The 24,693-nt window shown below is 53.6% G+C and overlaps 1 protein-coding gene across 1 annotated transcript in view; it reads left to right on the forward strand.

Moving 5' to 3' along the window:
• Positions 1-9,542: 9,542 nt before the first annotated feature.
• Ncs1 (neuronal calcium sensor 1) overlaps positions 9,543-24,693 on the forward strand; it is a 51,012-nt gene continuing 35,861 nt past the window's right edge. Inside the window, exon 1 of the mRNA XM_052182125.1 lies at positions 9,543-9,959. Within this exon, the coding sequence (XP_052038085.1) occupies positions 9,896-9,959 (64 nt within the window). The 5' untranslated portion in view covers positions 9,543-9,895. The remainder of the gene's footprint in view (positions 9,960-24,693) is intronic.

Here is a 24,693-nt window from a genome sequence, read left to right on the forward strand (position 1 = left end):
TCTTTATCCTCTCACAGGTTTCCACAGTGGGATCTGCAGTTGATTTTCCCAGTTACCCCAGAATCATACAGGCCAGCATCTCAGGTATTTGACCCCTGACCTAGTCCTGTCCATCTTGGAGGCCCAGCAGAACTGATGTTGGTTTTGAGAGAAAGCTCTTCTACCTCACCTAGAATCCCCATCCAACTCCTACGGCTTCCCCGCCTTTTTGGGTAATTGTTCTCTGTCTCCGCCGTCCGGGCTTCATAAAATCCATCCGTGGGTGGCTGTATTGATTTTTAATCATGCTTTACCTCTGGGTAATGAGTCTCTCGGGCCCTTGGTAGCCGATCTTGGCGTCACATACTCAGAGCCGACACTGGCAATTCAGATAGAATTATTAACAAGACTGTATTTATTCCAGAAAGGCTTGCTGGGAGCCCTGTTCATGCAGCAAACTGGAGACGCAGACTTATGCCTTGACTCCCAGGCTATGATAACAGCCAGCCGGGCCTGGCTGCGGAGGGATCTGTGGGCCGTGGCTACAGTGCTCTGGCTGGCTCTCATATGGTTTTGTTTTGGTCTTTTGGTTTTGGTTTTGCTTGGTTTTTCAAGATAGGTTTTCTCTGTGTAGCCACTCCCACAACCCCCTGTCCTGAAACTCACTCAAACCAGGCCTCAAACTCAGAGATTCACCCACCCCTGCCTCGTATATTACCACCTCTCAGCATTCTCCTAAGCGTACGCTAGCCCTTTCTTGCTCAGGGATATAGCCTTGCAAAAATACATCTCCTTCAATGTTGGTGAGGCTGGGAGTGTCAGGCACACACTAGAGACCCCTGCTGTGTCCCCTTCCTAACCACAGGCAGGCATGAGTTTAGATCACCGTTGCTGCCACCACGATGCCAGGAGCTCACCATCAGCTGCCCATCAAATCCAGCCTCGCCACAACCTGAATAGCTGTAGAGACAGCATCTGGAAAAGACGTCTTCCCCAGATTCCCAGGTTGGAGCAGCTGTGGATCCCAGAACCTCCACCTGTCAAGTTGTCCTATACCCTGCTGGCTACAGGCTCCCTTCAAGTTAGAAAACCCTTGCCAGTGCCTGAGGGCAGAAGGGAGCACTTGGCCCTGGACCAGATAGACTTCTGTGGCATTCATTAATCCTCCTGGCTTACTGCCCCATGGGGTAACTTCTCCCAGTCAGAAACTTGTTCCAAGGCCCACAAATAGCCTTGCAAGTAGCAGGTGCCCAGGGGTGCCAGTGTGCCAGAAAACAGAAGCTCTAAGGGTCTAGTGCCCTTCCCTAGACCCAGTGCTGTGACAAACTGCAAGACAGGCCTCTTTCACACAAAGTTCTACTGACTATTTCTTTTCCTCTGTCAAGATATAACAGGACACAGCTGAGTGATGGAGGGCCCGCTTGGTTGGCTTTTATAATGCCTGGGTCCATGCCATAGCACCTACGCTCTACAGTCAACTCCTTCATTATCTCCACTCCACCATCATCAACATGTCCATTATCACCACCATCTTCTTCATCTCCACCACCACCATCTTCATGATCATCCCCACTATCATCTTTATCTCGGCCACAAGCATCACCACCACCACTGCCACCACCATCATCACTGCATTACCACCACCACCACCACCATTGTGCGAAACTGAGTAACAATGATTAACACACTCTGCACTGCCGTTTTTCATGTCGACCCTGTGATCTCGTAACCACCTGCCCAGGAGGACATAGTGTGATCCTCCCTTTCCAGGTGAAACTGAAGCTCAGTTTCGGTAATCCCCACCACCATTCAGCCACACTGCGCTAACCACCATTTGCCTGGTTTTCCTCCGTGGGGAGGAGGTGTCCAGCCACTCACACGGGTTGTTAAGACACACAGCCTGGGCCAGGGAGGAAGGGCAACCCGCTCATGGGCTCCCTTGACTCCAGGCTCACCAGTCTTTTGCTACTTTGTGGGTTCTTCTTTTCCCCACCATTTATCCCCTTGGTTTCACCCCTAACTCTAGATAGGAGAGAAAGAAGGACGGAGGGCAGAGAGGAATTAGGGGGGAAATCCCTGAATCTAATTTCTTTCCTTTTGTTTCTTCTTTGAGCACAACCACCAGCAAACCACACCCAACCTCCTTAAACAACCAACAGCCATCCACCCTGCCTCCTGTGGCCCTAGTACACCCTTTGAAAGTTCCCAGAATTCCAAATGTCACACATTCACAGAAACTCTGCAACTGGCAGAATCACACTGCTGCTAGAGCACAAGGCAAATCATAGTCAGCTGTTATGGACAGTCTGAGGCGGCCCCTCATCCCTAAACCAGGGATTAAAATTAAAATGCTTTTTTTTTTTTTGGTTGGTTTTTTTTTTGAGACAGGGTTTCTCTGTGTAGTCCTGGCTGTCCTGGAACTCACTCTGTAGACCAGGCTGCCCTCGAACTCAGAAATCTGCCTGCCTCTGCCTCCCAAGTGCTGGGTTTAAAGGCGTGCACCACTGCCTGGCTTACTTCAGATTTTCAGAGGTGGGAAGACCCACTTTTATCTGGACCACACCTTCTGCTGGAGGCCCATGGGAGGATGTGGAGGAAGGAAGCTCGCTGCAGCTTTGCCTGCTCGCTCTCCTTTTCTCTGGCAAGCCCACTCCTTCACCGCCATAGAGCCTGCTTCTCTGGGATTCCAGCGCATACTGGAGACATCCAGCCTATGCATATAAATCTGCTCATTCTATAATGTAATTAAAACTAAATTTAAAAGCTGACATATTACTACATACCTATATAATCCCAGTACTTGAGAGATGGAGGCAGGAAGATCAGAAGTTCAAGGTCATCCTCAGCTACATAGTAAGTTTAAGACCAGCCTTGCCCACACAAAACCTTGTCTCAAAAAACCCACAAATGCAAAAGATTACAGTCAATTCAAGTCATGGTGTACAGAGATTTTCCTTTGCCTCTCTCCTACTTTGTTGGAATAGTCTACAGGCTCTGGGGGCTCTGCACACTTGCATTTTTTAAATTTTTATTTATTTTTTGTTTTTTTCTGAGACAGGGTTTCTCTGTGTAGCCCTGGCTGTCCTGGAACTTACTCTGTAGACCAGGCTGGCCTTGAACTCAGAAATCTGCCTGCCTCTGCCTCCCAAGTGCTGGGATTATAGGCGTGCGCCACCATGCCCAGCTCACACTTGCATATATCTATAGCAGACTAGATTTCCATCAGGCTGTAGTTAAGTAGGACGGCATCCCATGGTAACAACTGGTAGGCCAAGCCTCAGGCTTCTTCTGTTCTTGGTACAGACGCTGTTTTAAAGATACTTTTAAAGGCAAATGTTTATGTAGGTCTCAGACTGTTCCCCCAGAAATGGAATTCTGGGTTATATGCATGCTCACACCTAACTTGATTGCTAAAATGATAGTACCATCCTTATCACCACCACCATCACTATTAACATCATCACCACAGGGTACATTAGCACTACCACCACCATCTTCTTCATCTTCATCATCACTATGATCTTCCAGTTTGTTTTGTGCCTCTTCGGCCACTTGGAAGAGACATCTCTGATTGTATGGACGACATCTACGTTTGCTTCTGTACAGTTTCCTTTTCAGGGACAGAAAGCAACTTAAAGAAAAAGAATTAATTTTGGCTTATGAGGTATGGAAACATTGTTGGGACTGGGGACGTGTCTTCATGGGTGAAGCACATTGCTACGTTGCTATGCAAGCTTGAGCACCCAAGTTTGGATCCCTGTCTCCACATAAAATCAGAGCACAGCAGCATACGTTCATAACCTCAGCACGGGAGAGATGAGACAGTGGACCCTGTAGGCTGGCAGCAGCCTAACTCAACATACCAGAGCAAAGCAAACCAAGCCAAACAAGTAAATGAAAAGAGGAAGCGGTTGAAGATGATGCCGGATGTGGATCTATGGCTTTCACATGTATGCGTGTGTGTGCATGCATGCGTGCGTGTCTGTGTGTGTGTAACACAAACATGTACTGCTACCCCCCCCCCCATACACAAGATGCATATGTTTATCACTGGGGGAAGCCACGGTAGGGAAGAGCATGACTCCTCACATCTCAGCTGAGGAGAGAGCAGAAAGCAAGGCATGCTGGGATTCTTTGATCTTTTGCATCTGGTCTGGTAGCCCAATCCATTGGATGGCGCTGCTCACATTCAGGATGGCTTCTGGCTCGGTTGAATCTCTCTGGAAATGCCCTGACAGACATATCCTCTCAGTGATCCCATTTCTCTCAGGTTGGCAGGGATGACACACCCACAGGCCACGCCCCTCACGCTCTTCGGAGGGGTGCATCTTTCCCCTACTCTCTAACAAGGCTCCTTTTTAAAAGTTAAGGCAGCTGGAGCTGGAGGCTCACTCTGTTAATCTTGGCTGTCGGGGATTTGGAGCCTTAGACCAGTCTGGTCCACACTGTAAATTCCTGGACGATCAGGGCTACACCGTGATATACGCACCCCCCACACACAAAATCTTTTTTTCCAGCGCTATGGGTTGGGCCCAGGGCCTGGCACAGGCGAGGCAAAGCTCTCTACACTGAGCCCAAGCCCAGCCCTCAGGACGGGAACACGTTGCCATGGCTCATGCGATGCCTTTTGAGGGCATTTGATTGACGCACAGCAATGGTATAGGCTCATAGTGTATGGCATGGTTATTCCCTACAGGAATACCCACATACCAAGCTTGGCGGTCAGATCCACGTGGGTGGTGCACCCAGCTCCTGTCTTGTCTTTGCAGGAGAGCTGAGGAGTTCCCGTCTAGTTAGCTATGCACTGCATAATTAGTCTGTGTCAGCAGCTGGGGCCTCTCGAGCCGATCTTTCCTGTCTGGTGGGTTTTATGTTTGTTTGTTTTGTTTTTCCAGTGCTGGGGATGGAACCCCGGGCCTTGAGCATGGTAGGCAGGTCTTCTGCGACTGAGCTGCACCTCAGCTCCTAACTGTATTTTTCTAAGGTGTTATCCAGCCTCTCTCTGCCTGTTCTTCTTCCAGCAGCGCTCTGTGCCAGTCTGGTGCCCACTCCCAGATGGCTTTTTAAATATTCATTATTAATAATTTTACTTGTATGTGTGTGTGCATGCGTGCATGCGCGCATGCGTGCGTGCGTGCACACATGCATACCATTGAACACTCTGAATTTGAGGCTACAGATGTTAGTGCTGGGTATTGAGTTCATGTCCTCTGGAAGAGCGACCAGTACCAAGTGTTTATGAAGTGTTAGGGATCACACGCAGGGACCCGAGCCTGCCTGGGAGCACCCCACCTACTGAGCTCTATCTCCCAGCTGGGCTTTTCTTTTTAACAGAAAGCTCCCCATCCTCACTTATAGGCCTTGTGGACGGACATCTTGGAGACGGTGCTTTAGCTCACAACTCTCTTCTTCAAACCTGTTACCCGTCCCCATGGCCTCAACACCCCAAATGCACTTTTCTAGTAGACCCTTAACCCAGCAGGACCACACCTGACCCCTTGCTCACCCCGGGGCTGCCCTCTTAGCACCGCACCCCCAGTCAATTGCTCCTCAAGCAATTTTGCTTTTCTAGGTGCTGGGCTGTCCCCACCCACCCTGACTCCCTGCCATCCCCAAAGCACCCTAAGGGGACCTCTTCCCCCAGGGACAACACGCTGTCTGCACAGGGGCTCTGGGCTTCCGCCTTCCCAACTGGCCCTCTTCCAAGTTACTGCCAGGATACCCTGCCCAAATCCTCAGTCTCTTCTATTTGACTCCTGGTCTCCTTACAATCCCTGGGTAGCCTTGTCCCTGCCCGAGCTGCCACAATGCCTTTAGCCTAGACCTGCAGCCTGGGCCTGTTTGTCTGCTGATGGCTCCGCTCCTGTGTCTTGCACTTCTGCACGTGTCTGACCATAACCAAGCTCTGCATTTCCTGCCTATGCCCTGCCCCCTCTCTACCTCTGAGCTGCCCAGGTCATAGACATTCCTTTGTCCCTGTCGCCTCTGTCTCTCAGTCCTCCCCAGTCCTCCCCAGTCCTCCAGGCGCCTGACTCCACTCTCCTCAACATGAGCCCCATGCGGCTCTAGTCAGCGCTTGTCATGCCCAGCCACACGGGTCTAGCAATCATCAATGACCTTAGGCAGGTTAGATTCCATGACTGCCTGAGTGAGTCTCCCAGTTGTGACTTTGACCCTAGTACCTTGCCCTGTATCTGCTGTGTCTCACCCTGGTGGCTTTTTAAACATGCAAATTTCTTGTTTTAAATATTAGTTATTCATTATTATTTATACAAGTACACTGTAGCTGTCTTCACACACACCAGAAGAGGACATCAGATCCCTCTTCTAGGCTAGGCCAGGGAAAGCTCAATGATTTGCCTGTCTCTGCCCTTTCCAGCCCTGGGATTACAGATGGTTGTGAGCCACCATGTGGTTGCCGGGATTTGAACTCAGGACCCCTGGAAAAGCAGTCAGTGCTCTTAACTGCTAAGCTATCTCTCCAGCCCTCAAATTTCTTTAGGTTTATTTATTTTTTATTTTATGTGAATTATGTATTGCATGTATTTCTGCACCCCACATGCATACCTGGTGCCCTTGGAGATCAGGAGAAGGCATCGGATCCTCTAGAAGTGGAGTTACGGATGGTTGTGAACCAGCATTGGTGTCTTTAGAAAAATGAGTGTGCGTGTGTATACAGGCACATGCATGTGTATGTGTAATCATATGTATGAGGTTGGCTTTGGGCGTCAGTTCTCGGGATCCACCACGTTGTTTTTTTGGGACAGGGACATGTGCACACCACCATGCCTGGCTTCCAGCCCCTACCATGTATGTGTGTGGTGTGTGTATGCATGCATGTACTGTACATATGCACAAGGGCACGTGTGTGTGTGCACATGCGGAGGTTAGAGGTTGGCGCCAGAAGTCTTCTTTGGTTGCTCTATACTTTATTTTACTGAGGTGGAATCTGTCATAGAACCTAGAGCTCACAGATTAAGTAAGTCTAGCTAGCCAGCTTGCCAAGTGCTAGATTACAGGTAGGTTGCCATGCCCACCTCACATTCCCAGGGGTGCAGGGGGTCAGAATTCCTGCCTGCACACCTGTGATGTAACTGTTTTCCCCACTGAATCTCTCCCCAGCTCACAGCCGGTTTGTGGAGATCAAACTCAGGTCCTCGGGCCTTCGAAGCAAGGACTTTATCAACTGAGCTATGATCACAGCTCACCGCCCCCCCCCCCCACACACACCAAGCTTCAGTTGTTCTCCTCAGCTGTGCAGGCGCTCGAATCACAGTGTGTACCACAATGCCTGGCGAATTTGGGGCCTTTTATGAGAAGGGGCAGAGAGTGCTCTCCCCCTTTGGCCCTTTTCGCCAGAGCCCCTACCAGCAGGGTCACCACTAGACAGAGTCTTTGGACCTAGAACCTCCACAGCCATGAGTCTGACTAGACCCCGTTTTATTATAATTCCCCCAGTCACCCTCCTGCCCCTCTTCACCCACCCTCGGAGTCTGCTCTTGTCCCAGCTGTGCTCCCCTGGCTCCTCAACCCCCTTTCCTCTGCCTCAGGTCATTGACCAGATTCCCTCCCAGGGGGCTCACAGATGCTGGCCTGTACCTGGCCTCCCCCTGCCTAACCTTGCTTGAGCCATTTCTCCCTGGTTATGTAACATATTGCGTTCTGTGAACTGTTCATGGTTTCTATTGTCCCCTGATGGTTAACTTGTGAGTTCTGTTGTTTCAAGGACTTTTCCAACATCCTCAGGGGCCTGGCACATAGTCCACACTCAACGTTGGTGACTGTGAGCACTCAGGTGCTCCCCTGACTCCTGCATCCCCCAGAGTCCTGGTTCTTTGTATGGTGCTGGTGGTTGTCACTGGATCAGCTGAGACGCGACCATTCCTCATGTTGGTCACTGCAGTGTCCCCCGTCTTCAGCATAGCACTCAACACATGGAGCGACATCTGATTTTCCGTGGAAATCTTTTTTAAATCTCACAGAACTGCCCTTGTCCTTGAACAGGCTGTCCCTGAACTCACTCTACGGCCAAGGCTGCCATTGAATTTCTGATCCTCCTTCCTTCATCTCCTGAGGGATGCCAGGCCTGGCTCACAGCTCTCGAAGGCTTCAACGGTTAACCCTGTGGTCCATGGTTTCTGTCTGAGCGGGATGTTCAGGTGAGGCTGGCCAGCTCTGCACCTCTTTCTGAGGCTTTTCCTCGGGGGTCCATTTTGAATTGGTTCTCAAAGCTGGGATACCCTGCTCCCACCTCTAGTGTGGATTCCTCTAGCTATGTGTGGCACAATGTCAGCTTCCAGGATCCATGCCTGCTCACTTCCTGTGTTGAATGGGCCCTCCACACCAACAAGCTGGGTCCTGGGGTCTGGCCTGGGCTCATGTAAGAGGCGTTTATACCCCTGAAGGGGAGAAAAAGAAACTCTGTCTCTGGCTCCAGGCATGGGTCGTCCCCCCCTCTCCCCACCCTGCCACCCCCGCTGGACCTGTTTTCTGCCCTTTCCCTGAGAACTCTTCCTCCTAATGTTGTCTAAGCTGGTGGTGAATCAGGGGTCCTACTGGCCCCCACCGGCCCCCTGTGTAGCTGGGCTGGCTCTCAGGCCTCTGCTATGGCTGCCACTGTTCCTCAGGGCCTTCTGAGAACAGGACATATTTCTGCTCCCCTCCCCCCTCTCCCCGGGGCTCATTCTTTGGGAGAAACAAGCCACACTGAACTAAGGGGTCCCAGTTTTCCTGAGCTGTTAAGGAGACAGAGTTGGGCAGAAAGTCTGGAGAGGTCTCAATTACGATGACATTTTGGGAGGAGGGCATTGCAGGCCATGCTAGGCTTTCCCTGGAGTCCCTCCCCAGTTGGCAGCTTTCAAGTATCCAGGCATGGAGCCCCACCAGCAGCCTCTGCTCCCTCTGGCCACTCCAAGCAAGCCCCACGACAGAGAAGGCCTAAACCGCAAGTACTCCTGGGCCCCCGCGGCCAGAGGCCAGGTCCTTGGGGAAAGCGGCTTGCCAGAAGCTCTGGCCCTTCTGCCTGGCCTCAGATCATTCCCAGCCTTGCCTGGAACCCCGGGGGTGTAGAGGCTGCTCTCCCTCCCAGGCCAGACCGCTTCCAAGTTGATACCCCGTTCCTCTCTCAACCTGTAGTCACTTCCCCCAAGGCCAGGCAAAAGGGTTCCCACCGCAACCCATGCCTGCCAGCACATCCGGACGCTCCCAGAGAAGTCTGGGATCGCGCCTGCCCGCTTGGCCGCCCGGTCCCCTGCGCCCAACACATCCAAGTGGAATGAATGAACTGCGCCGGGCAGGGACTTGGCCTCGTTCACGTCCGATTTGCCGGGCCCTGCCTGCCCACGCCGCTGCGGAGAGGGGGCGGGGGGGGGGGAGGATCCGCGGAGGGGGCGGTGCGGCGACCTCCCGGCGTCCCCGGAGAGCCAACAGGAGAGGGGGTGCCTCAACGCGGAGCTGGTGCTTGTCGGAGCTGGGCGGGAGGTGGCGCCGGGCGCTGAGTGGCGGATCGGAGTCCACCCCTGGCGCGCCGGTGCGGGCGGGAGGCGGGGAGCGTAGGGGCGGCGGCGGCGCAGCAGTAGCGAGCATGTGCTACGCAGCCCAGTAACCAGGGACGACCGCGGCTACCGAGCCCCGGCGGCTGCGGCGCCCAGCCCCGCGCAACTCCCCGCCGTGGCCGCCTGCACCGCCGAGGCCTGGCCCTCGCCGGGTCCCCGAGGCCCCTTGAACCGTCAGTCGCGATCGCGCAGCGCGCCGGAGCCCCGCGCACGGGACGCGCGGGCACGGCCAGACAAAGGCGCGGCCCCGGCCCGGCCCAGCCCGGCCTGCCGGCCTCCACGCACCCCGGCCCGACCCAACCGCTCCCGCTGGGCGCCCCAAGCGGGTCCGGCCCGGGGAGCGGGGGCCGCGGCCGCCGAGCATGGGGAAATCCAACAGCAAGTTGAAGCCTGAAGTTGTGGAGGAACTGACCAGAAAAACCTACTGTGAGTGCTCCTGGATCCCGGATCCTATTCCCAAATGCTCCGCGACCTTCCCTCCGCCCTTCCCGGCCGCGCCCCTGCCCCGCACCTGGCCCATTGTTCTACCCGCGCCCCCGCCCCCGGCCCTGTCAGGGTGTCGCCTGTTCGCACGCTCCAGGGACCACCCCGGGTCCTCAGGGCATCTGCAGCCCACCCGCTGCCTCCCTCTTGTCCGAAGGGCTCGGGCTATGCCCGGGGCGGGGGTGGGGGGCAGTGGTCCCAGGAGGGGGCGCCCGGGCGTTGTGTGGCTCTTCTGCTTGCAGCAGGGTGGGTGGGTGATTCATGCTTAATGATGCTGCTGCGGCTCCTGCCTCTTGCGAGGTTGGCCTGTCGCCCCCTCCCTGGCAAGTGTGACTGTGTGTTGGGAGGGAGAGGGCTGGCGAGACTGGTAGAACACTCAGGCAGTGACTGTAAGGGTCCAAGGGTCCCAGGCACTCTCTTAGATGTCGCACGGTTGGGATGTATTCTCGGTCTCACCCTTTCCTTGCTCCTGTCTCTGCCGCACCAGGAAATGGGTTTATATAGCCAGAGCTGGCCAGTGAAGGCAGGTCTGTCCCACTCCACGGTCCTCTAGATTAGTCCCAGGTGTAGCTCTCCACGTGCCCAACGTCACCGATCTTTAGTCAGTGCCTCCACACCAGGTGTCCCCTCCTCGCAGCCTCTCTAGGGGTGGCCCTGGACGTGGGTCCTGGGAAGCTTTGGCTGAGCGCTCTGCATCACCCAGAAAGACAGGCAGTTGACTGGCAGCTCGGCATAGATGGAGGCTCTGGTGCAGTGCATGGCCCTGCTCTCCCCTGCTCCCCAATATCGGTCTTCTGAGCACGTTTGCAGGTCTTGGCCAACCCAGTGACTTAGCACCATGCCCCTTACTCTCCCAGACTTAGAACAAAGGGGCTTTACTGCCTGAGCTCTCCTGGCCCCTGTCCTGAGGAACTGGGCATCAGGGAGGTCACATCCAGGAGAGGTATCCTTCCCAGCCCAGGCCACCTACACTCTCTTTCCAGACTGGGTGGGTAGCCTTTTCTAGCTTGTTACTGTTTGTGAGGTTAACTGGACCCTCGAAGGTGTGACTCACAGTCATTAGCAGGTAGGCTGTTGGTGGGACAACCTCCCTCCCTGAACGGGTCAGGACCCCAGGGTGTGGGGAGGGTCGAGGGCTCTATGGACTTCTCCAGGAACGGTGGCATGTGCTGTGCCATGCTGTGTCCATGATGGTGAGGCTGGGGGCCACCAATGAGCCCAGTGAAGTCAGGGTCCTGCTCACTGAGTGTGTCATGCACCATCGGCTGTGTCCTTAGCATAGCTGTACATCAACAACTTGGCCTGTTCTGGGCACTACAGCTGTTCATAGAGAGGAAAGCAAGGCTGAGAGATGTGAGCTGGCATCTCTGGCTTATGCCAAGAGCCCTCTGTGCTTCTCTTTCCCACCCTGGCCACATGCTGGATTTGAAAGACCGGAGGGACCAATCCTTTCCTTCAGCCCCATCTCTGAAGGGTTGGCCGTTAACTTGGGAAGAATGGGGTTAGCAAAACTCTTGTTAGGCACTGGCCTGGTGGTGGGTGCTCTGCTGAGCCATTCTTAACGGCCTTTTGTGCTGTGGAGCAGCTTTGTTCAGGGGTGGAGGTAGTCTGGCACTTTCCCCTCATCTAAGGCCTTACTCGGGGTAAGGGGTTCCTTGCCTCTGGGTCGTCTCCCTGGGAAAGCCAGCTCCCTCCGGGCAGGTCTTTATGTGGTCCACAGCCATCTCTCGCAGAGTGGGAGCTTAATGGGTCTCAGATCTTTTGTGGAAGTAAAATAATCTCATCAGGCAAAGCAGAGAGAGCCCAGGGAGGCACCACTTGCGCCCCTTTCTCATGTGGTAGGGAAGTATCTGTTCTCTTCCAGGGGAATTCTGAGATCCATCACCTAGGAGGGATTCCCAAATGTCACCATCTCCTGTCCCTGCCACTTGGCTTGCCCTTCTCTTAGGTCTGGGCTGAGATCTGGAGTTGGGTACTTGAAGGTGTGACTCATGAGGCTGGAGAGATGCTCAGTGCATTAGGACCCCGTCAGGTCCCTTGTACACACCTGTGTAAGACCGCATCATGCCTAGAACTCCAGCACGGGGAAGGCAGACAGAGAGGGATCCTGGGAGCTCACTGGCCAGCCAGTCCAGTAAAATGGCCAGCTCTGGGTTCATTGAGAGACACCAGCCCAAACAATAAGGTGGAGGAGCTGGAGAGACGGCTTAACAGTTAAGAATGAGCACTGCTCTTTCTTAAAGACCAGAGTTCAATTCCCCAGCCCCCACATGTGTGGCTCACAACTGCCTGTAACTCCAGCTCAATGTGAGCCAAAGTCTCTGTCTCTATGGGTTCTGTATTCACACACATGACTCCCCCAAGCTCCTTGCACATAATTAAAAATAAAACAGCCCTTTAAAAGCAAAGGAAGGTGGAGAGCCATGCGACCTAGCATTGACCTCTGGCCTTCAGCTGCAGTCACAGGGTAGAATACATCTACATGCACCAACACACAGAGCAAGAGCGAGAGGAATATATTGATTTTGGTTCTTAGTTCTGGGGAGACCCAATTAAAGAAACATAGCCCAACACATACTGCAGGTCCCTGGCTGTCCTGTGCTGCAGGGTCCAGGTTGGGGACCCAGTGGTGCTACCCCAGTCTAGGCTGGATACACCTGGGTTGTGTGGATTTACTATGGTTTGTGGTCCGTGTGAGGCAGGGGTAGGGGGTGTGGGGGAAGAGGAGGGAAGGGGACAGAGTGTCTAAGCAGGGAGGGCTGAGAGCTCCGTGAGAAGGCTCCATGAGGACTTGACCACACATCTGGATTCACACCTGGCTTCAGCCTGGCTGAAGATAACCACCCTTCAGGCTTAATGTCCTGGAACTCCCTATGCTCTTCCGTGCAGATGGGATTATCTACTGACACTGTGCACGCCCGCCCTTCTCTGGACTGTCCTCCATCTCTAAGGGGATCGTGTTAGCAAAGGGGAAGATCCTCTGCCCCGCCCCCCAGCCTAGGCAGGACTCACAGACTGGCATGAGCCACAGTGGGAGTTTGTGGGGGGGGGTGGGGGAAGGGGCAGGGTCTGTCTCACTCTCTTAGAGCTGATTGGGGGAGGGGGCGGGGTCTGCTTCGCTCTCTTAGAGCTGATTGGTGAGGCTATTGTATCTCTGAATAAGCTGAGGGGCAAGCCTTCCCTCCTGCCTAGTTGAGCCTTGCTTTCCTTCTCTGCAAAATGGGTATGGTCTTGTTGTAGGAAGCGAGCAGAGGTGTAGTGGGGTGCGTTGGTAAGTAGCCAGGGACTATTCCCAAACTGTGTCACTATTGCTTGAAAGCATTATTCACACACACACACACACACACACACACACACACACACACACACACCTCCTCCTCCAATGCTGGGATGGAACCCAGGGCCGTCCCCATACTAAGCCAAGTGCTCTCTCAATGAGCCTCAGCCTCAGCCTCAAGCTTCTTCATGAGCCAGCCTTCAGGGTCTTTTGTGGGTGGGTTTCATCTCCGCAGATGGTTCTCCTTGACACCACAGTCTTTGAGCACAGTAACTCAGGGGTGGAGCAGGTCCTGGGCTGCTTTCCCCGAGGCCCAGTAGGGTCTTTCTTTTGTATGGCAGCCCCCCACCGCACTGGATCATGTTGGAACGGCCCTTCTCTGCCATTCACTGAGTGCCCACTCTGTTGGGCACACAGAGAAGGAACAAGAGACACAGTTCCTGCCTCCAGTAGAAACTGGGCAGGTGGCTCACAGATCCTTGGTCCTGGTCCCAGTGCATGCAAGGGGCAGAGACACCTTTCTTCTCAGTTTCTCCCCATCCCACAGATACTGCTTGCCAGAGACATTCTGTTCACAGAAGGGAGGTGTGGTGCTTTGAATATGCTTGGCCCAGGGAATGGCACTATTAGGAGAGGTTTGGCCTTGTCAGAGTAGGTGTGGCCTTGTTAGAGGAAGTGTGTCATTGTGGAGGGGGGCAATGAGATCCTCTTCTTAGCTGCCCATGAGACCGTCTCTCCTGGCTGCAGTCGGAACAAGATGCAGAACCCTCGGCTACTCCAGCATCCTGTCTGCCTGCACACTGCAGTGCTTCCCGCTGTGATGTAATGGACTGAACCTCTGAACCTGCAAGCAGCTCCAGTTAAATGCTGTCCTTTATAAGAGTCGCCTTCACAGCAATGGAAACCCTAACTAAGACAGGAGAGCACTTCTTGTGTCTTGGCCAGTTTCAGCTTGGTCTTGACCTTGTCTGCCAACCTTGAGCCTCTTTGGCTGCTTTCTAGCACATAGTAGATCAGGAAAGATAGAAAGGAGAGTGTTCCGTGGTTGCGCAGCAGTCGGCATCACTGCGGCCTGAGGTAGAGGACTCCCTGGTCCAGGTGGGGTCAGGTTAAGAGGTGCAGGGACTTACTAGCTGGACTCTGAAGTTTCTGGTTTGGGGCTCTCCAGGCACCCAGAAACGTCTATTACATAGGATAACGAATGTTTTCTGAGAGGCAGGCGGATTTCTGAGTTTGAGGCCAGCCTGGTCTACAGAGTGAGTTTCAGGACAGCCAGGGCTACACAGAGAAACCCTGTCTCGAAAAACCAAAAAAAAAAAAAAAAAAAAAAAAAAAAAAAAAAGAATGTTTTCTGAGCGCTACCTCCACCCAGCTCCATCAGAAAACAGCCTCGGGAGAGGCTTCCATCCTGGGACAAATTCCTGAGGAGCCAGAGTGGTGGCTCAATGGGATGTGGTGAGCAGGTCACCACTGCTAGGGAGAGAAGAGGACCAGAGGAACTCCTGCTGTGCCCGAGGGCCTGCCTTCCTTCACTGAGGGTGGAACAAAGCAGCAAGAGAAACTTATGTGAGAGTCAGTGCTGGGGTGGCCACCTAAGTAGGACAAGCCAGCTCTGTGGAGAGCAGGCTATGTCCCCCATGGGCTCTGTGTGTGGCTTTGGGTAAGTCACATATCTTCTTCAGTCCCTAGTACCTGTCTGACACCTGACTTCATGGCTGCCTGGTTCTACAGGAAAAGACAATGCTTTGTGGCCAGAGAGGGCATGAGGCCTCTGGGCAGCATTCCCCGGGGTTGGGGGTGAGGATTAGGCTCCGTAATCTAGATATAGGGAGGCTCTAACCTTTTCCTGTGGTAGAGAGGAGACCCTCCCTCCTTCTCTAGAAAATGTGCTTCACACTGATCCATAGAGTTGAGGAGGATGTGAGCTAGCTGAAGGGGATCCTCTGGAGCCTGGTGTTCAGCCAGGGACCGCGGCAGTCACAGATCACCCCAGGCTGCGGGTCTTTCCTGTTCCTGTCACCCATGGCTCTATATGGAGTGTGACTGGCTCCTCCTGTCTCCGCCCCAGAGAGTTCCTCTAACGCTGGGTGTCTCTGCGGATCCTTGTCCTGCAGCCCACACCACCTCAGGATCAAGGCCCATCCTCTCCAGCGTGAGGTCTGAGACTCTTGTGGCGTGGGCTGTGGGGATACTGGGGGTGAGTGGGTCTGACCAGAGTCTCCCTCAGAAGGTCATGGGCAGGAACTTGGGTATTTTCTAGGATGTGTGAGGAGCTGTGGGAGGGAGGTGCCCCCCAAAATGAAGGAGGCAGTAATGGGGAGCCGAGGAAGATTGTGGCAATGAATTAGGGGTGTGACCTGACAATGCCCAGAGGGCTGCATAGATGGTCTTCACCATTCTGTGCCTTTGGGGTTTGTTGTCCCCTTGTAATTTGTGACTTTACCTTTTTGTTAATTTTACTATTTACATTGTCATTTCCTTTGTATGTGTGTATTTAGGTCCAAGGACAAACTGTGATAGTCAGTTCTCTCCTGGGTTCTGGGAGTGAACTCTGGTCCCCAGGCTTGGGGGAAGTGCTTTCTCTACTTAGCTACCTCCTTGGCTCACATTGGGTTTGTTTGTTTGTCTTTAAGCTTTGACATATGCATGCAACATGTTTTTATTTAATTGTCTGTTACTAGACAGAGTGCTTCTCACCCATAACAGAGCTGTGAGGACTATTTCTGCTTTGAATTTTTTTTTTTTTAAGATTTATTTTATGTATAGGAGTACACTGTAGCTGTCTTCAGACACTCCAGAAGAGAGTATCAGATCCCATTACGGATGGTTGTGAACCACCCTGTGGTTGCTGGGAATTGAACTCAGGACCTCTGGAAGAGCAGTCAGTGCTCTTAACCACTGAGCCATCTCTCCAGCCATCTACTTTGAATCTTAATCCATGGGCTGAGGATGTGGCCCGGTTGGTAGAGTCCTTGCCTAGTGAACCTACAAATGCTCTTCCTCCCCACCAAGGCCTCCACTACATGGCCCGGAAAGTCCTCTGGATCAAGGATCTGCACTTCTAGTTAATAGTAATGAAGAAGATGAACTTGAGGCCCTGAACCTGCTCTTTTCTTCCCAGTGAGGTTGGCAGCCTTGGACTGGAGCAGGGACACCTACCCAGTGCTGGTGAGGATGCAGGAGGGTGGCTTCTAGTCCCCGACTGTGGCTGAAGAGCTGGTTAGGACGCCCTTCTGGAAAGCAAGTCAGCTTTTTTTGAACCAAAAGCCTTTCAAGCCAGCTGTGATAGTGTGTGTGGTAATTCTAGAGCTTCAGGGGGAGAAGGAGGAGAGCTGGACTTCAAAGTCAGCCCAGAAGGCACAAAGGAGACCTTGCTCAAAAGGGGGAAAAGGAAAAAAAAAACTTTAAGAAAAAAATAACACGATTTTAACTCCATGATCCCATTTTGGGTTTTGAGTTATTTATCTTTAAGGAGAGACATGTGCCAAGATCTGTCCATTTGTCCATTCATTCATTCGTCCATCTGTTCATTTGAGGCAGGATTTCTCTGTGTAGCCCAGGCTGTCCTGGATCTCACTCTGTAGACTAGGCTGGCCTCAAACTCAGACATTCTCCTGCCTCTGCCTCCTGAGTGCTAGAATTAAAGGTGTAGTTTTTGAAATAGTCTCCTGTAGCCCAGGATGGCCTCAAATTCACCACATAGCTGAGGATTGCCTTGAATTTTTAATCTTCCTGCTTCAGGTCCCAAAATGCTGGGATTACAGGGGAGACCCACCCCACCCTGTTTATGTAGCGCTGTAGATGGAACCCAGGACTTTGTGTATGCTTAGCACACACTCCCCCAGCAGAGTTATGTGCACAGCCCTCAAAGCCCTGATTTCTCAGTGCCTCTCCTAAGACTGCACAGCAAGCGTGAGGACCGCTGGCCATAGCCTCCTCATCACAGGATTCCTTCCGTTTTGCTCTCTGTTGGGGTTTAGGTGGGTGTGTCTTTGTTTCTTTCTTTTTTTGAAAAGATTTATTTATTTTTTATATGTAAGTACACTGTAGCTGTCTTCAGACACCAGAAGAGGGCATAGATCTCTTTATGGATGGTTGTGAGCCACCATGTGGGTGCTGGGATTTGAACTCATGACCTTCGGAAGAACAGTCAGTGCTCTTACCCTCTAAGCCATCTCTCCAGCCCCCATGTCTTTGCTTCTACACTGAAGACTTCTACTGTGTGTTTTGTTCTGAGTAGCTCGACCAAAGAAATCCCAGTGTCTATTGAGGAGGAGCATGCTGTGCCTGTCATTGACGGCTTGGTTTTTTTGTCTATGTGTATGTGTGTGTGCCTGTGTGAGCAGGATGAGGCCAGAAGAGGGCGTTGAATCCTTTGGAACTGAACCCGTAGGTGGTGTGAGCCCCTGATGTGGATACTGGGAACCAAGCCCAGGTCTTCTGCAAAAGCAGGAAGTGCTCTTAATTCCTGATGTCTCTGTTCTGGATTCCTGATGTCTCAATGTCTCTATCTGGGAGCTGAGAGAGAGAAAGTGTAGTGTTGAATTTATTAGCTTTTCTCAGCCCCGCCTCCTTGGTCTGTAGTAGCCGTGAGACCGGTACGATGAAGGGTCCCTGTGGCTCAGGGCCATGGTTGGTGCTCAGGAACATTCCGCAGCAGCCCTGTGTGGTCCCTCTTTCATAAATAAAGACGAGGAAGCTTGGGGGTAGACGCTGGGTGTGGCTACAGTTCAGCAAGTGATGCAGCTAAGGGTTGAGCCGGTCCCATCCAGCCTGGGCCTGAGCATTTAATACTCAGCCTATGCTGGTGGGAGGCACTAAGCAGGCTCTGTGGGTGTGTGTGGGTTAAGTGTGAGCACTCGTGGGCGGTGCAGGCTGGCTAGGGGCTGAGGGTCACACGTGCAAGCTCTGACTCACGTGTGCATATTCTGAGTGTGACAGGGTCAGGACGTGTGTCAGGAGTGGGTGAGCCATTTTGGTCTGTGCTCGCACACACATCGAGTCTGGGTCGGGGGAGTAACGTGCAGGTTGTAACTGCTGATGTACAGGGGAATCTGTCTGCTGCTTCTCCGCTCTGCACTTGTCCTTTCGTCAGAGGCCAGTTGCTGGTGGGCATGAAGGAGTGCCACTCGGATGAATGAAAATAGAGACTGGAGTGTCAGGCAGAAGAAAACTAGGTGTCCTGAGTGGGTGTGGTGTCATGTGTTTTAGGTCCCCGGTGGCTGAGAATGGGATTGGTGCCCATTTTATAGGAAATGGGAAGGGAGCTCAGGCAGTCGGGCATACCAAGGTCTTTTAGCCAGTTAGTAGCCATCTTGGACCCAGGCTAATCTTATCCCTGTGTGGCTAAAACCATGCCCTTTCTCCCATGAGCATGGTCTCCTATGACCTCCGAGCACAGGGTAGTGAGCGCCCATCTCTGGAGTATCAGACACTGGCCAAGTGTTCTGGATTTGTGGGATGGGGGTGAGGCCAGGCAATGAGCAAGGTGTCTTGCCTCCCATGGACTTTTGGGCAACCCTTGCCTTGGCTTTCTGCATTAAGAAGGCAGAGGTAGGGCCTGTGGGTGATCATTGTGGAAACCTTGAGTGGGCGTGGTCAGGAGTAAGCAGGGGACTGTTGATCCCAGTCCCCAGCTCTCAGGACTTCCTCAACCCCCAAAGGAGGCAGCCAAAGGCATATTGCCAAGGTCTGGGATCTCAAGAGGCCGCTAATGGAGTAGGACTCCCCACTTTACAATGACTGCATTACCCCTGTTTGTGTGTGTGTGTGTGTGTCCATGTGTATGGAGGCTGTTTGTGTGTGTGTGTCCATGTGTATGGAGGTCGGAGATCATATGTCTTTCTCTTTGCTCTCCACCTTTTCTCTTGAGTCAGGGTCTCCCACTGAACCGGTAGCTCGCTGATTGGCTAGACAGGCGGGCCAGAGAGCTCTGGGGACTGCATGTCTGTCTCCTCAGCCGCAGCTCCAAGTTTTTGCCACTCCTGGCTTTTACATTGGTGCTGGCTGTCAGATGCTCTAGCCGACACTGTGCTGACTGAGCCATCTCCCTGGGCCCTGTTCCTGCTCTGACGGCAGGCTGGGCAGAGGATGACATGTCCAAGAGTGAGGTGGGACCCAGGGTGCCCTAGACTGATGTGCCCCTGCCTGATGTTTGGCACAGCCTAGCTACCGTACGATGTGTTTTTGGATAAAGGAGGAGACCCAGTCCTCATGGATTTAATGTGGATTCAGGGATGGGTGACATAGAGTCTCTGTGACAGACAGCTCCTTGAGGCTTAGACCCTGTCTTGTGGCTTTTGGTCTCTGTTCAGCAGAGTTGTTAAGGGACAGGTAGGCGAATGAGGCTCCCATTGTTCCCATTTCCAGACCCTTCTTCCTGGGCCCATTATTCCTTAGATCCCACTGCCTGGCCTGGCCTGCACTGCTACCTAGAGATCCCTGGGAATTGCCAGGGTCCAGCCTGGACCTTGTATCTGGCTGTCCCCTTATAAAGTCTCCCAACTTCTTCCTATCTATCCTTTTGGTGTGATGTTATATAGATCAATTCTGGGGAGATCAATTATTCTGCTTAGGGAAGCTCTTCTGGCCTGAGGAGCACAGGTGGGGGGCCTGGGAAAGGCTGCAGGGCTGGCTCTAGCACACTTGGCTCCAAGGTGGCCGGAAGTTGGTAGCCTCAGAGCTCGTGTTCCGGATTCTGCGAGTGAAGGCATGTGGTTCTGATGGATGCCTATCCCGGGCAGAAATAGCACACTTTGCTTTCCTTGTTTTGGCCTCCAGTTCTCAGCATAGGATGCTGCTCTGTCACCCTAGCCTGGGGCCACAGCTGCCTGCGCCCCCCCCCCCCCCCAGCTGCCTGAGTCCCCCACAGCTCTGGCCTTTTGGGGACAAGCAGTGGCCTCTTTTTCCAGTTTTATTATTAGTATTTTAACCAAGAAGATGCTGTGGGAACCAGAAAGTGGTTCTGCCTTGGAAGCATACAACCCTGGCCCTGTAATTACTTCCGAGGCCCCTCAGCTTGCTCTTCTGTGCATCTCGGGGAGGGACGGAGGAAGGGAGGGAGGGATATGGAGCCCTGAGGCCTGTCTACTGTCTGCTGTCTGCTTCAGGGAACAGCAGCTCAGGGAACAGCAGCTCAGGGATTCCCTCCCCCCAAGGCTAGCTTCAAATCCTTCTGGTGTGTCAGTTCCCCTCTTCCCCACCCCCCAACACACACACTAGCCCAGGAGCTATCTGTAAAACGGGCAAAGTGAGGGAACCTGCCCAGAGGGTTAGATAGAGCCAGCAAAGCGAGTGTGAGAAACACTGGGGGGGGGGAGCTGCCACTCTCTCCTACTGCTTCACACTTCCATGCAGAGAGTCACACCCCTTGCAGGCTTGCTACCGAGTGGGCGGGTGAACTCTGAACTCCGGATGCCCGGAGGAGGCTGAATACGCGCCACCCAGCGGCGCTACCTGCCAGTGTCTCTCTTGGATGCGGCAGAGGCGGTGTGTACACAGCCCCTTCCCCTCAGCTGTGGGCTGTGAGGCTGAAGCTGGGGCTCTTGGCAGGCTCACTGTTCTGGTTTGCTCCCCACCCCCACCCCACCCCACCCTACCCACCCCACCCCAAACACATTTGTCAAGATGAATAGGAAAGCCAGACAGAAGTAAGTAGCTAATGGATGCTCCAGGCGTCTTCCAACCCATCCTTAGCCTGCTTCTCTATTTGGCATTAAACTTGATTCTTTTTCCTGGGACTCTTTCTGGGTCTGGGGGCTTCTGTGAATTTATGTGGCTCGCAGGGGGAGGGGGGATAGGTTGGGTGTGATGTGACAGCCAGCCACTCATTCCTTCTTTGCACCTGCCTCTTGGTAGGAACCAAAGCTTCCCTTCAGAGCAGGAGACGGGGCTATTTTTGGCACTGTGGGGGGAGGCAAATGCTTTCCTTCTGTTCAAAAATACATGGTGTGCGCTGTGCAAACAGGGAGCTGGGCCTCTCAAAGCCTGTGCTCCTGGGCACCAGGCCTCTTGCCATGATCCCCGAACCTTCTGGGGCTCTGTAGTCTACACATCCCACCAGGCAGGGTGGCCATTGTCTTCACACTGCTTGTCATGGGGCCCTTGCTGGGCTCAAGAGGAACATGATCTTAATTATAAGTAGCAGCAGCCATCAAAATATAGAGGCTCTCCCTTTAGTGCTCTGGCTGGGGTGCCTGTTTCCCTGGATTGGAAAGCTGAGGGCGGCTCTGACAGTGCCCTAGGGCATTCTGGGAAGGATGCCCTGCAGCTTGGGAAGGGAGAGAGATGGTCCAGGGGGAGCCCCAGCTGGCTAAAGTGTTCCTCTGGCTGCCTCTTTAGTTCTCATTTCCTGGTTGAGAAAGTGGTTTTAGACTACTGCCTCAGTTTACCCTGTGGTGCTGACACAAGGCAGCATGGACCATTGGTTCTCTGGCTACTATGGCATCCATAATGTGGTGGAGAAACAGAGGTGAGGCCAGTTTAAATGTCAAAACAAGCCATTGGTGCAATAGAGACATATGTACCTGGTGTAGGCACTGTGGGAGGGCTTAAGTGGCTTGTCAGTTTAGCTGTGTCTTGTGTACTCCTTTGCTGCTGTGGGTAACCCTAATGGAGGCGACAGGAAGAGGGGAGAGAAGATTTGGGCTAAGAAACTTCACCTGACAGCAGCTTCTGGTATGAAAGTGTCAGGACAGGGCGACTCTCGGGACCTGTGCCCTGGACGTGGTCTGGGAGGAGGAAGACGCTGGTGACAGTAGCCCTGGGCTGGGCCCAACAAGCCTGCTAACTAAGCTGGACAGGAGGGAGGGCAGCTGCCAGGTCAGAGACAGGCCCAGCTATGAGTGCGTGCATGCGTGAGTGCACGCATCCATGTGTGTGTGAGTGTGTGTGTGTGTGCATGTGCATGTGTGTGTGTGTGTACACATATGGAAGACATAGATACAGTGTGGATGTTTTCTCAACTGCTCTCTACCTGATTTCTTGAACAGTTAGTTCTCTCATTGAGCCTGGAGCTCAACCATTGGCTAGACTGGCCAAGGGTCCCCGCCTCTTCTCCCTCCTCCCCTCCCCACTCTGTACTGGGGTGCTGGGAATCTGAACTCAGGTCCTCATAATTTCAGGGCAGCCATTTTACCAATTGAGCCATCTCCCTAGTCCCCTTTCCCCTGTTCGTCCTCCCTTCCCTCCTCCCCTCTCCTTCCTTTTTTCTTGACAACATCTCATATAGCCCAGGTTGGCTTCAAACTCCCCGCGCGTAGCTGAGGATAACCTTGGGCCTCATGCCTCCACCTTCAGTAGCGACGCTCCCACTCCTGGCCTGTGAAGTGCCGGGACCTTGTGTGCGCTGGGCAAGTACTCTCAACACCCTGCCTCCTAAGCTTCAGGTTCATGTCCGTGAAGGACAGGAGGCATCTGTTCCAGGAGGTGCCTGCCGAGATCGATGTCTGTGCAGTGGCTAACCCCGTAAAGTCCCGCGTCCTTCCCCAGCCCCCACAGAGAACCAGCTTGGGAAACAGGCCGTAAGTGACTGTAATACTCTACAGGCCTAGAAGACGATGGGCACCAGCAGGTGCTGTGATCAAGGTCACAGCCCGACCCCTGGTGCTGCATGCTTCTACCTGCCCATCTCCACCTGTCACTTTGATGGGTGACTGATGGGCAGCAGCCACCCTCCTGCCCAGCCAGTTTGGGGTCCTCCAGTTCCTCTGCACCACTAGCTCAGTGGTGAGTCACTGGGGAGCCTCCTCCTCGGAGGGCAGGTCAGAGCCACGCCCCTACCCTGGCTCTTAAAGGGCCAGCTCCAGAAGCAACACTAAAGCATATTGTTTGCTTAGAGCTGTGTGTGTTCCAGCCCTCCTGGCCCGACGCCCGGGAATTCATGGCTGGAACTTTCCGGGGTCTCTGCTGGAGCTAGACCTCAGGGTCGGCAGATGGGTTTCTGGAGCAGGGTCGCAGCTTGGCGCGGGAGGGGAGGAGTGGGAGGAGCTAGCTGAAGGCGGGGCTACTTCACCCCCCCCAGCAGGGTCCCTGCTAGTTCACCTAGTTATCCCCTCGGTGGGATGTTGCCTCTTTCTTTGGGGAAGATGGGACCCCTCATCACTTTCCCCAATCCTGTTTGGGGCTCCACGGGCTGTGACGTTAGCAACCGTGACTGATCTGGCGTGCCTGAGCTGTAGATAGTGATCAGCCTGGTGTGTCCCCAACCAAGGGCTGGGGGGAAGAGATCAGGAGGGCGGGAGCGGAAGTGGGAAAGTAGGCTGCGGGAAGGAGGTCTCCTGACCAGAGCGGTTGTAGGGGGTAGAGAGGCTGGGATGCCCAGGTCCTACCAGTAGGTCCTGCCTTGCCGCACTTATCCTGTGGCTGCGGTGACACCTTTATTAATAATAACAGTAGCAGTTGCCAATGCTTCAGGACACCTGTCGTGTTCCCTCTGCCCGGATGACAACAGCCTCCTGTGGCTAAGGCTTTGCTCCAGCAGCATGTGGCCACCTGAGGCACCTCTGTGCTCTGTGAGGTCAGAGCTGGGCGGGCAGCTGCTTCTGACAGTCCTTTTAGTTCACTTCTGCCTGTCAGAGGACTGCTCTCTGTTTCTGGGTAAGCCTCTATAAATAAGCCTTTCCCTCCGCCCTGCAGGCCAGGGTGGATCCTACTCTGGGTACTGCTCCCCCACGTCCCCTGCCCCAGAGAGGGTTCCATGTAGCCCAGGCTAGCCTCCAACTTGCCATGTAGCTTGACCCTTTGGTCCTCTTCCTCCCAAGTGCTGGGTTCACAGTGTGCACCACAGTGCCCTGTCTCAGGGTGCTGGGATCGAGCCCCAGCTCTGTGCACACTAGGCAAGCACTCTGATCTTTTCTTTCTTACCACACGGGTGACTGGACAGCTCTGTCTGTCCTTGTTATATGAGGAGCTTGGAGGACAGGAGCCATGGGGGTCACTGCTGTACCTCCAAAACCCCGCTCAGGGCCTGGCCTGCTGCAATTGTTAGATGAGGAATTGAAAAATCCTTTGTCTTAATCTCATCCTACTAGGAAGCCATCACTGCTCCCATTTTGTGGAGGAGGAAACTGAGGCTCGGGGAGGTGAGTTCAGTTGCCCAAAGTCAGAAGACACACCAAGAACGACTATGTTTAGTGAAGGATCTTTCCGTGAATTCAATATACTGTCTCTGTGCTTCTGGAAGGAGCCACACCAGACTCGGTCTGGGAAGCTCTGGAATTGGGCTGTATGAAGCAGGAGTTCCCTATCCAGGAATGTGCAGGAAACACCTCACACCAGCATCTCCCTGAGGGGCACAGAAGGTGCCACCCCCTGTAGGGTCGCTCCTCTTGGAAGGTTCCCTTCCAAGGCTTGAAGTAGAGACCAGTCCCTGGCCCTTCTTTTGTGTTTCTCATGTGTGTG

Source organism: Apodemus sylvaticus, chromosome 5, assembly GCF_947179515.1.
Source record: "Apodemus sylvaticus chromosome 5, mApoSyl1.1, whole genome shotgun sequence".
Taxonomy (NCBI): domain Eukaryota; kingdom Metazoa; phylum Chordata; class Mammalia; order Rodentia; family Muridae; genus Apodemus; species Apodemus sylvaticus.